General features: G+C 44.2%; 1 protein-coding gene across 2 annotated transcripts in view; it reads left to right on the forward strand.

The window, feature by feature from the left end:
• The window catches only part of LOC122653134 (protease Do-like 7), a 137,918-nt gene extending 126,537 nt beyond the window's left edge, over nt 1-11,381 (forward strand). For both annotated transcript variants that reach the window (XM_043847076.1, XM_043847075.1), the window contains exon 24: nt 10,801-11,381. In XM_043847076.1, the coding sequence (XP_043703011.1) occupies nt 10,801-10,977 (177 nt within the window). In that variant the 3' untranslated portion in view covers nt 10,978-11,381. The remainder of the gene's footprint in view (nt 1-10,800) is intronic.
• Nucleotides 11,382-12,719: the final 1,338 nt, after the last annotated feature.

A 12,719-nucleotide genomic window follows, 5' to 3' on the forward strand; every position in this document is an offset into this window, starting at 1 on the left:
TCAAGGGTATACTTTCTTGCTTTGCCTGTATCCACTAAATTGATGGCCTTGTGGTAGAAAAACCAAAAGGAATCTCCATATAGACTTCTTCCCATAGTGGTCAAGGCGTCCAGGCGCCTTGGTCGACTTGGACGCCTAATTGGTGTCACCTTGAATTTGGACCCTCTCCAATGCCTTGGGTCAGCTAGACGCCGTGACAACTATGCTTCCTCCTCAAACTTACCATTGAGGAACACATTCTTTACATCCAATTGTTGCAGTTCCCATCCAAAGTTGACTACACAGGAGAAGATAACTCTAATAGTATTCATCTTCGCAACTAGAGCAAAAGTCTCCAGGTAATCTATCCCATAAATTTGGGTAAAGCCTTTGGCAACCAGCCTGGCTTTATATCTGTCCATTGTTCCATCCACTTTCTGTTTAATGGTAAATACCCACTTGCACCCCACAGGTTTCTTTGTTGGAGGAAGAGAAACCAGCTCCCAAGTGTCATACTTCCCAACTGCCCTCATCTCTTAAAGCATAGCATTTTTCCTACAAGAATCTGCTAATGCTTCTTGCCAGTTCTGAGGAAGGGAAATAGAAGACAAGGAAGAGACAAAAGCATAGTAGGAAGGCAAAAGAAATTTATATGAAACAACATTGCAAATAGGATGTTAAGTAGCTGTTGGCAGTCATTCCCAAGGTAGTTTCGGACATTGAGAATTCAGCCCTTATGGTTCCTCCTTCTCTGGAAGAAGTGAAGGGGGCTGTTTTCGCCTTATCGTGCGATAGTGTGCCGGGCCCCGATGGTTTCTCGGGCTATTTCTACACGGCCTGTTGGGAGGTGGTCAGTCAGGATGTTTGGGCTGCGGTGGTGGATTTCTTTGAAGGCGGGGTGCTACCTAGAAGCTACACCTCGGCTAACCTGGTGCTCATTCCCAAGAAGGATAACCCTGAGGTGATGGCTGATCTCTGGCCAATAAGCCTTTGCAATTTTTCTTACAAGGTGATTGCCAAGATTGTTGTTTCCAAGTTGGCAGGTCTCCTACCTTCCTTAGTAGCAGAGGAGCAAGGCGCTTTTGTGCAGGGCAGGTGTATACATGCTAATGTCTCCATTGTCCAGGAAGTAGCGCATGAGTTGAACAGGAAAGCCCGTGGGGGTAATGTGATTCTCAAGCTGGATATGGCTAAAGCCTATGATCGGCTAGAGTGGAAGTTTCTTTGGTTAGTTCTCTCCAGGTTTGGCTTTTGTGAAGCCTGGATTGCCTTAGTCTGGCTTCTTCAATTCTACCAGAGGGGTCAGGCAGGGAGACCCTTTGTCTCCTGCCCTTTTCATCTTGGCGAAGGAGGTGATTAGCAGGGGCATCAAGAATCTCTTTCAGGAGGGGCATGCTTCCTACTACAAGCTTCCAAGGGGGTGCTCGGGAATAACACATTGCCTTTTCGCAGTCGACACCATTATCTTTACAAGAGGCCTGAAGAGCTCGCCCAAGCAAATAATGGGATTTATTGGCAGGTATGAAGGATTCTCGGGGCAACTGGTCAACAAGGAGAAGAGCTGCTTTAACTTGGGGGACAAGGTCTCCATGGCTAGGGTCCACATGGTTGGGGTAGTGATTGGGTTTGCAAGGAAATTGCTACCAATCACCTACCTAGGGGCTCTCCTGCACTCTGGAAGACTTAAAATTTGCTTCTTTGATGGGCTTGTGGAAAAGATAAGGAAAAAAGTAGCTGGCTGGAAGGGAAGACTCTTATCATCGGGGGGACGTGTAACTCTCCTAAAACATGTCCTTTCCTCTATTCCCATACATGTCCTTGCCACGCTGGACCCGCCGAAGGCAGTCATTCGAAGGATTTACAGGATCTTTGCTGATTTCCTGTGGGGTTGCTCGGAATGGGGCAATCGGAAGCACTGGGTAAGCTAGGAAAAAGTTTGCAGGCCATTGTCTGAAGGGGGGCTGGGGATCAGGCTACTGGAAGATGTGGGTCTCGCTCTCAAGCTTAAGGGGCTTTGGAGGGTTCTTTCTAATCAGTCTCTTTAGAGTGCGTTTTTCAAGGCCAAGTTCTTCAGGAATCTCCATGTCTCGTTGGCAGAGCGGCATGGTGTAGGCTCAAAATCTTGGCGTAATACTCTGGCTTTCAAGGGGTTCTTGCTAGAGAGAACTCGGTGGCTGCTTGGCTCTGGCAAGATCACGTTTTGGCTTGACAACTGGACGGGAGCTGGGCCTCTAATTGATTATGTTGACAATGGCCTTAATGTAGACACAGAGTTGTGCGTTAAGGATGTGTTGGGAGAGAATGGGGTTTGGCGACAAGAAATTATAGAGCACATTGATATGGCTGCAATTCGAGATCGCATTGTTCAGGGAGGCTTTACCTTGTTAGAGAGTGAGGATGTCCTGGTATGGACACCCTCTAGCGATGGATGCTTTTCCACGAAATCAGCCTGGAATGAGACTCGGAGTGCTTCCCCTGTGATTTCTTATGAGAAGTGGACTTGGAATCAATCTGTACCATTGAAGGTGCCATTCTTTTCTTGGCAGCTGCTAAATGGAAAGATCCCCACTGATGAGGCATTGATGTCGATCGGCATTCCCCTGGCTTCTAAGTGCAATTATTGTGGGAGGCCCTAGCTGGAAACGACGAACCATTGCTTGTTACTTGGCGGTACAGCCGCTAAAGTATGGGGCTACTTTTCCAAGCTCTTTGACATCACTCATGTTCCCTTTCAGAATATCAGAAGTCGAATACTGTTGTGGCAAAGCTTGGCAAGCAATAAAAGCCTGTGTGCTTTCATCGCAGGTATCCTTCCTTCTCTGATTGTCTGGCAACTCTGGAAAGAGAGGAATAATAGAAGGCATGGGGAGAACAAGCGCACAGCAGGGTTAATTGTGGAGAAAATAAAAGCTTGGGTGAAGGAAATTCATCTCCCCCCCAAGATAGGGTGCTCAGGGTCCTTAAGGGATAGACTTATTTTCCAATGGTTGGGCATAACTCCACTGGCTCCCCCTCTGAGGCATCCTATTCCTGTGTACTGGTGCCCACATTTTGCCTCTATCAAACTGAACGTGGATGGAGCGTGTAGGGGAAACCCAGGGCTTGGAGGGGGAGGGGGAGTTGTTAGGAACCAGAATGGTGAGGTTCTAGCGGCCTTTGCTAACTTTTATGGTGACTGCACCAATTCGGTTGCTGAGCTTCGGGCATTAAGGGATGGCTTGCTCTTGTGCCAGGGGATAGGTTTTCTGGATGTAGTAGTTAACTCAGATTCTGCTTCCACGGTCAGAATGGTTAATCAGGGGAAGTGTAACTTATGGCAAGGCTGGTATTGGTTCCGTGAGATTGTGGCTTTGATTTCAGCTCTGCGGGCTTCTGTAACGTTTGCCTATCGGGAAAGTAATAGAGTGGCAGACTGGTTAGCCAATTTGGCCTGTGATGTAGGAGAGTCCGCCTTTTTTTCAGCAGGGAGGAATTCCAGAAGGAGAGATCCAGACTATTCTCCGTGAGGACAAGGCAGGTATGCCCGTCCTCAGAAGTTAAGTCCCCTTGGTTTCAAGGTTTAGCTTTTGTGAGTTCTTGAATGCTTCAGCATGTTGGGTTTGGGGTAAGGCGGAATGTCCCCCCCATGTATTCTTTTATTCTTTGAGAAGTCTAGTAAAGTTTTAGGGGCTGCCCCGGGTCCCAGATAAGTTCGGGTTAAAAAAAAAAAAAAAAAAAGGATGTTGAGTATAAGACCCTGATTCCTTTTCGAACAGAAGTAGGTAAGTCAAGAGAAGAACCACTATCACTATGAAAAAGGGGACTACCAGAAGGTGGAGTAAAACCTGGGTAAGAGGTTGACAGTTGGCGTGACATAGTGGTGGTGGTATCTACTTGCTTCCTAGGTGAACGAACTTATACCTGTAGAGGTCTAGTCTCTCCTTGAACAGGAAGATTCTCCTTCTCAACCATAGTATCTTTTTCAACACCAGCAATATCGTCAGACTTATCTTCTGTCTGTAATATTGGAATATCAAGAGGAACAACATCAAGAGGGGCAACAAGCGGGGCACATCTTCCCCATGGAGGACACTCTCCCCCTGAAGAGGTGCCGATAAAGAATAAAAGGCTTTAGACTCGTTAAAAACAACATCCATGGTTACCAAAACATGACGAGAAGGAGGGATGGTAACACTCATAACCTTTTTTGTAGCATAATAGCCAATGAAAATACACTTGAAACCCCGGGGATCAAGTTTCCAACGAAGATGATGATTAAGGGCAAAGAAAACACAGCCAAAGGTTCTTGAAGGAACAATGAAAGAGGAGGAGCCTAAAAGAACATCAAGGGAACAGCAAAAATCCAAAACGCGGGTACATTCATAGCAAACATAAGGGACCTTGCCACTTCTAGCAAGTGCCGATTTTTGCGTTTAGCAGCATTATTCTGAGCAGGGGTATCAGCAGAGCTGGTTTGATGAAGGATGTTGAGGTTTTGGTGTCTTGACTTCTGATGATGGACTGCTGTGTGGAGCCTCCGTGGGTGTTTCGGTAAATTTCCTGTATAGGGTTTTTCACTAAAAATCTATAGCGAGAGTTCTTTTCCCAATATTGGAAAAATCTGAGAGAGGTGTGAGGAACGAGCGACTGTAACCCTATTCTCCATTGATAGTGAAACAGATCTCATCTCACTGTGGACGTAGGCAACCTTGCCGAACCACGTAAATCTTTGTGCACATTGTGTGATTGTGTTTGCGATTTCCATTATTCTCTGCATCGTGTTAGGTTTCATAGAAGGAAACAAGGTATGATTGGAAGGGACCTTCCATAATTTCCTTGCCATTATCAGTGCAAAGGATTTTATTCTTTGCATCAAATTGGGTCTGAACCATGCAGTGAAACAACAAAAAGTTCATTTTTATGGTGTAATAAATAGACCCAAGTTGTGCGAGTGTTGGCGGTCAATAAAAGTGACAAACCTACTATAACCAGAAATAGAAACACAACAAGCAAGGCCCCACACATCTGAATGTATTAAATGAAAAGGAGTTAAACTTTTATTATCAGAAATAGGGTAAACATGATGAGTTTGCTTGGCAAAAACACAAGCATCACAAAAGAAACTATTGTGATTACAACGGTGAACTAAACTAGGAAAGACTCTAACTAATGTACAAAGAGGAGGATGACCAAGACGCCTATGCCAAAGATGCAACTCGGACAAAACGAAGGAGGAGGAATCAAATTGATGAGCCTATGTGCTGATGATGGAAGTGGAAGGAGTACCATTGTTGAGCAAGTATAAGCCAACATACACTTTACCATTGCCAATCGTTTTCCCCATCTCCAAGTCTTGAAAGACACAGTGAGAAGGAAAAGGTTTTCTTACAAGTCAAAACACGAGTAAGACTTCTAATAGAAAGAAGATTAGTAGAGAAATTGGGAACATGTAACACGGAAGATAAGGATAACAGAGAAGAGCACTGGATGAAGCCCTTTCCACAGACAATGGAGAGAGTACCATCAGCAACCCTAACTCTGTCTTTACCTGAACTCGGAGAGTAGGAAGAAAATTTATTGGAAGACCCAGTCATATGGTCTGTGGCTCTGAGTCATTTATCCAAGGGATGGATACAACTGAAGCGGAATGACCACTGGAAGAAATACCTGAGTGAAAAATTGGAGTCGGATGTTACTGGCACAGTGGTAGCAAAGAGGCAGAAGATGGTAAAGTTAAGGAAGAGGGCTTTAACTTGGTCATTAGACGCCTGAGAAGCTGCAACTCGTCTTGTGATAAAGAAGCACCCATGGGGGTAGCATCAGATGTCTCTGTATGGAGTGCATGGGACTGGTTGAATCGACCCCTACCACGACCATGGGAAGAATTATTGGGACAACCATGAAGTTTCCAGCAATGTTCCCTGGTGTAGCACTCTTTACCATAATAATCACACTTCACAGAGTCCTTGTCAGTGGAAGAATGATCACTAGAACATGTGAAACCACCTCGAGACTGTTATTCAGAGCTTGAAAATAGAGCTGATAGGTCCTGGGATATGGGTTGAAGCATTGCAGTATGGCGGCCATCTTCTAACTGAACTATAGCATGTGATTGCTCCAGAGAAGGAAAAGGATCACGACTGAGAATATGAGCACATATCTGATCGTACTCCACATTGAGATCTGCCAAGAAATCATAAACACGAAGTTTGTCTTCGCGCTTCTTGAAACTGGTAGCATCTGCAGAACAAGTGGCTTGAAAGTCTTCATAGAAATCCAACTCCTGCCATATACCATGTAACTCGGAGTAGTATTGAGATAACGAAATCTCCTTTTTGTTTGGTTTCATGTATTTTCTTTCTCAATTCATAAACCTGGGCGTCATTCCCAACTTGAGAGTATGTGTCCTTGGCAGCCTCCCAAATCTTTGCAGTGGTATCCTATAACTTGCAATATTAGGTTGCATTGAATTGATAAGGAAGGACATTACCAGAGAATTATCAGAACTCCACTTTTTCAAAGGCGAACCAGCAGTATTAGGCTTCTCATATTCACCTGTCAAATACCTGGAAAAACCAGGAGTCAATAGACAAGAAGCAGGATCGAGACCACATCAAGTAATTGCTCCCTTCCAACTCAATAGAACTAACAAGGAACGAAGGAAAGTCACTAAGACCCATTCCATCAGTTCGATTGGATGCAATTGTGATGTCAGACATGGCTGCAGATCTCAAATCTATCAAAACTTCAAAAAAAAAAAAAAATGGAGAACTTCTAACACATGCTACAGTAAGGGCAGCAACCTGAACAAACTCGGATGGCCTAAAGAAGAGGATGATGGTAGAGCCAGAGGAATATTTAGATGAATTATGGCCAAGTAGCAGCAGCTTCAAGAGCAGTTGAAGTTTTTTTTTGGGTGAATAAAAAATTCATTACCAAAGGAAAGAAAAGGGGGGGGGGGGGAGAGAATACAAACAAGCACGAACCAAATTACAAAGCTCTACCAAAAAATGGAAGAACTTGCAAAAAAAAGGGCAAAAACCCAACAAAAAGCAACAAGCTAAAGGATGGGCAGACTCCGGACTGCAAAAGGCACCCAGACCAGCCTCGACAAACTCACACTAACCCGGGTCCAAAGACTCGGGGCAAAGAGCATGATCTCTGATGTCCAAACTCAAAGGCAAAACCTTCTCCGGACAGGAAAGGGAGTAGGCAAGGTAGGGGCGAAGCTTAGGGAAAGGAGGGGAGCTTGGGCTGCGCCGACAAAAGACACGAATTGGAAGGGGGGCGATAGGTTGGGGCATAAAGGGAAGCGAACCAGCATTGGAGGTAAGGTCCAAACTAAGGTGGGCCTCAAGGGGAGTAAAAACAGGCCCATTAAGCCCAGCGGGAATAGCCAAAGCGGAGATGGGCTTGGGCAAAGAGGGTAAGGGAAGAGGAGTGGGGGCCACAGAGGGGTCCACGCAAGGGGAAGAAGGGAAAGAGGTATGAGGGATCAGAAAGGGCTTCTTAAGAGCTTTGAGGAGATTCGAGATCCCCAGGTTCAAATGGGCTGGACTAGGAGGGGACATGACGGTGATGGAAGGAGTCAGAGCCAGCGTCTCAGAAGGGAGAGCAGAGATGGCAAAAGCAACAGAGGGATCAGGCGAAGAGACCAGAAGAAGGAAATGGCTGTGACCAGTGGTCCTTGGGCCAGCAGGGACCAACGGACAGGAGGGAGATGAAGGGGACGAGGAGGCGGAGACAAGGAAGCTGAGCCACGACGACGAGTAGGGTTTCAAGTCCGTCGTCGGCGATGACTTCGAGAGGGAGAAGAAAATGGGGCACCTTCTCCACGAGGGGAGGAAACGAAGGGAGGGGGTAAAGGGATGGAAGGGCCTTATGAGAGGCCAAGCTAGGGATACCAGGGGAGGCGAAAGGGCTAATGGCAAGGGTAAGAGGATTTGGAGGAGCGATGGGGTCACAGTGATCGACAGAGGGATGGGGGTTGATTTCAGAACCTAGAGAAATGGAAGGAGAAGTCAGGGACGGACATTTTCCAAGCAAGTGACCAAAGACTTTGTAGGTAGCGCAATGGGGAGGAGCCCAATCGAAAATCACAGATTGCTGGAAGGAAAATCCTTCGCTATCGGTGGGGGTGATAGAGGACGGTAAAGGGACATCGGCGGCAACTTCGACATAGATTCTAGCGAAAGCGAGCCTATCTTGTTTCTTTGTTCTTCCATCTGAGAAGAGAGGCTTCCCAAGTACAGAGCCCACCACGTTGAGGCCATCCTCACACCAGAAGTGAAGCGGAAGCCCTAGTAGAGAAACCCAGAGAGGGATAGAGCTGAGGTCGAGTTGTTGAGTTGCAGGTATCGATCCCATTTCCTGAGGAAGATAGGTTTCCTACCAACATTCCAGGGGCTACCTTCAATAACACGAGATTTGTCGAGCTCCTCAGAAAATTTGAAGATAAGGAACCCGTTATCAAGCAAGTAAGTCTCGACTGAACCCATAAGTTTCCATGACTTGGAGAGGGAGGTTTTGACTATGGGGAAGGGAGGACGGCTGCCAATAAATGCCCAACAAGGCATGCTTCCCATTTGCAAGCTTCATTGCCCAAGAGGAGAGAATCGTACTGGGCAATCTTGGTGGAACCGATAAGGGTGGGGGGAACAAAATGTAGTCGATGGCCATCTCCCGAAGAAGACTTAGAGTTGCCGAAGAGGGAGGACCAAGACAGGTCGGGGGTAGGGGGGACCAGCAGAGGGATGGCGGGAGGTAGGAGAAGATGGGAGAGAAAGAGGGAGAGGGTCCTCAGGTGGCGACGGCGCCACCCCAGGAAGGTCGGACATGGGATGCTCCAAAGGTGTTTAATCGATTGGAGAAATGCAAGGAGGAGAAGTCAAGGAGTTCAAAACTTACTTGGTATCACTCGAGCAGTTGAAGTTAGTAAGGTCTTTAGGCTAATTTTCTCTTGGGAGGGGGGTGTTATGACTGTGCTAATAACTTCAAAGCCCTGGGCCCCTGGCTGTCTTTTGGTGTAGAACGTTTTATTTTCTTTTACCTTCTTAATTGGCATGGAGTTTGTCTTGGTAGGGATGGAAAAGTTTCTTGTGCTTAGGGTTAGTTTTGAGGAGGGATTTAGGGAAGGGGGGAGAGGGGGGGCTGGCTGGCTAGCCATGCAGTTCTGATGTGGTGGGTGGGCTTTTTGTTTTGTATCCTGTCTACCTGCTCTGGGTTTCTATCTTTCTCATCTTAATAAATTTCTTGGCTGTTGGCAGAGAGAGAGAGAGAGAGAGAGAGCTTGAACTCTCGTTTGCTTATGTTGGAATGGGTAATTAGTTTTTTCATGGCCTCTTGAAGAAAGGCTTCTCTCTCCATGGTCCATCCATTTTGAGTCACGTGGAGAGTTCTTGCTGACCATTGATTGGAAACAACCATTTGTTAATCTCAGGTCCCATCTCAATCATTGTATGACCTCCCATGTTATGACTTCTATTGGCACTTAGAAGCATGGTTGCACATGGGTGTTGTCCACTTTCTTAGTGTCAAGCAACAGATTGATCACTCCTGAAATGCAATCGTGGGTTTACGTGAAATCACTGCTATTTTCGACCGCGACAAGATCAACAATTCCATGAGCTTGGGCTTTTCTGTTGCTGACATAAAAATATCCCTTTTCCTTGTCGTCGGATACAACCCATAAGGGCTTTCCCGTTCTTTGTACATAAACCCTTGTGAGGGTTTCACGGAGTTTAAGTAGCCCTTCGGTTTGCAGGACAAATTCTCCTGTTTGTGCCTCATAAAAGAACTAGCAGATTGGTGTATCGCACCCCCAATTCTCAATTCAATTCTTAGACAATCGGGAATCCCCTTTCATTAGAAACTGTTTAGAAAATTGCAGATTTCCCATTGTCAGGACAGTTGAGAGGTATTCATTTGACAATTGAATCAAATGAAGAGTGGGAAGATGGATATGAGATCTCAATGAAATGGAGAGGGTTCAGTGGTGCAGAAGGATAAGGACACTTGGTGTCCTACATTAGTACAATTTATAGCACTAAACAACATATCGCTACATACAGCTGTCAAGCAACTCAAATGGAGAGTGGGAAGATGAAAAGAGAGATCTCACTGAAATGGTGAAGGTTTAGTGGTGCTGAGGATAGTGCGGTAGGGATAATTGTCAGTGACTCAGCTGAGTTGACTCAACTTTCCGGTAGCATGTCAGCTTCTTATGTGTCACCTCAGCCAATTCACCTCAGTGAGTTCAATGAGTTTGCATCAAGAATAAAATTGCACTGTACTTTGAGCTGGCAATAATGCAATATTGCCAACAGTACCTACATTATGGGCCTTCTTTTGCATGTGGCAACTAAGGTTGTGAGTCAAATGTTTGCCATGTTCTCCAACACTTCAAGTTAAGAGAGAAATGAGATTTTCATATTAGAAATGGTTCAAATAGCTGACAAACTTCAAATCTATGTGAAAAAGTAGTTCTCTAGAACAAAAGGGCAGAGTCCCTTTTATTGTTTCATAGGGGTGATTCATGTCAAGTGCAAATAAAACAGGTGCAACAGCAATTCTGTAATTACTAATTGCCGATGGAAATATTTATTGGTATATATCAATCATAGTATTTCCACTACACTTTTCAATTGGCCTCTTAGTTGTGGGAACCATTTACAAGTTCTTTCCCTGGCTGTCGGTCAGATACATAGAGTTGCTAATGGATGGCATTCTTTACAACCGTCACATGATCTTGTGTCATTCGAGTATTTTAACCTGGGTTATTGCTTTATTTCTTCTTCATACATTCAGATGTCCTCGTTTTAAATCTTCCAAATCAATTGACAGGGATTGGAACATGGGGAATTTGTCCGCATAAAAACAGTCCACTTGAATGGGAAGCCTCGAGTGCTAACTTTGAAGCAGGATCTGCATTACTGGCCTACGTGGGAGCTGAGTTTTGACCCAGACACGGCCATGTGGCGTCGCAGAACAATCAAAGCCTTGGACAGCATTCTAGCATGAATGAACCCATTATGAAGTTGCCAAGAGCGTTTCCATTGGAAAGCACCGTTTTTACCACAAATGGTTACCTTGAGCTGGTCCCTGCTGATCCATTTGACGAGAGGGACCTCCAATTGTGGTGTCCATTGGCGCCATGTCAGGCTCAGCTGAAACATCAACAGCCATGGTTAGAACTAGACGTAACTGAGTAAAGTCGACTGCTAGTTGCATTGTAAATGAATACAAATTGTATGAATAGATTACCTCCAGCCCCCCAACTCAAAATAAAAAAGAAATTGTATGGATGACTATAAATCAGGTATGGATTTTGGAAAAAAGAAAGAAAATTGTATGTACGGAACTTAATTTCGAGGCAAAGAGAATTTTCAGTAATTATTAACATGAGTATTGTTTCTTTTGGTTGGACCTTTAGTATGTTATTTATGGCCTGTCCGTTGGTCTGTTGGAACTCTCACCACACTAGCGAATTGGAAGCAGATGAGGGCATTGCTTAGCACTAATATAGGCTTTTTTTTATGGTGCAAAAAATATGGGCTGTGTTTGGTATGGCATTTCTCATGGAAAGTGATTTATGCATATTTTTTGTTTTTTAAATCTTTTTCAGAATTTTGATTTGTTTATTAGTGGTTGTTTGGTGAGTGTATTATAAACAGTACTATTTTGAGAGTATTTTGGACCTACTAAAATTTCATTTAGTCATAACGTCCTTGTACCATTTTGAAGCACATGCAAAGATGCAAAACAAAATGACCTTTTTTTGGTTCCTTTTAGATGTCACTATGTGTAGTGAAGTATAACACTTCACTATTTTGCCACTTGGCATTATGCTAGCGGTATGCCGTAAGCTAGCAACTTATGTGTCCATCTCTCTCTTTTTTTTTTTTTTTTAGGGATAAGAGAGTCATTTTAAATAGAGAAAAGAGAAACACATAGGGTGCCAGCTTATGGCATACCGCTAACAGATCCATCCCAGCTTAAAAGTTTTTTCTTTCTAAATGTTAGCTGTCAACCAGAAGGCCAGAAGGGAAAGGATCCCTCCAAGGAAGTTTTTAAAAATCTTTTTGTCAAAACCGTAAGCTTATGCTTTGAGTGGTTACAATGGTTTTTTTTTTTTTTTTTGTTTTTTATTTTTTGGTTGAATGTTGTTACAAATTACAATGTATTAGAAACAGGAAAATCTTCAATGTGCTGGCTAGTCCAGCCGATGAGGACCTTTGTTGGATGTAGTTGGGATCAAATTCCACTTTTAGTTGATAGTATTTTTTGAGTACAGGAAGTACACGTCAGTCTCTCTCTCTCTCACTCATACATTCCTTCTTTCTCTCTCCCCATGAATAATTATGTTTAGGTTGCAGCTAATATATCTTTTGGGAAAAGAAATTTCCTCTCATGGTCTATGTTCTCTCTCCCTTCTTTCTCCTAATAAAATATAGGGTTAAATACGTGTACCCCTTGTAATGCATCTAATATTCTTCATACCCCTTAAGCTTCTGATAAGTCCACGTATTATCCCTGCTTTACCCCTAATGCTATTTAAGTCCACACCAGGTATTAAATGCTAAAAAATGACCAAACTATCTTTTCTTTTATCTTTTCTAAAATTTGAAAAGGCTTAATTACCCTAACCTATTTGCTAAAATTTGAAAAGACTAAAATACCATCATCTTTCCCAAATTATCATTTTCTTTTACATACTCAATACCACCACCACCACTATTGCCGCCACCCACCATTAACACCAT

The sequence above is a fragment of the Telopea speciosissima genome, chromosome 2 (assembly GCF_018873765.1).
Source record: "Telopea speciosissima isolate NSW1024214 ecotype Mountain lineage chromosome 2, Tspe_v1, whole genome shotgun sequence".
NCBI lineage: Eukaryota > Viridiplantae > Streptophyta > Magnoliopsida > Proteales > Proteaceae > Telopea > Telopea speciosissima.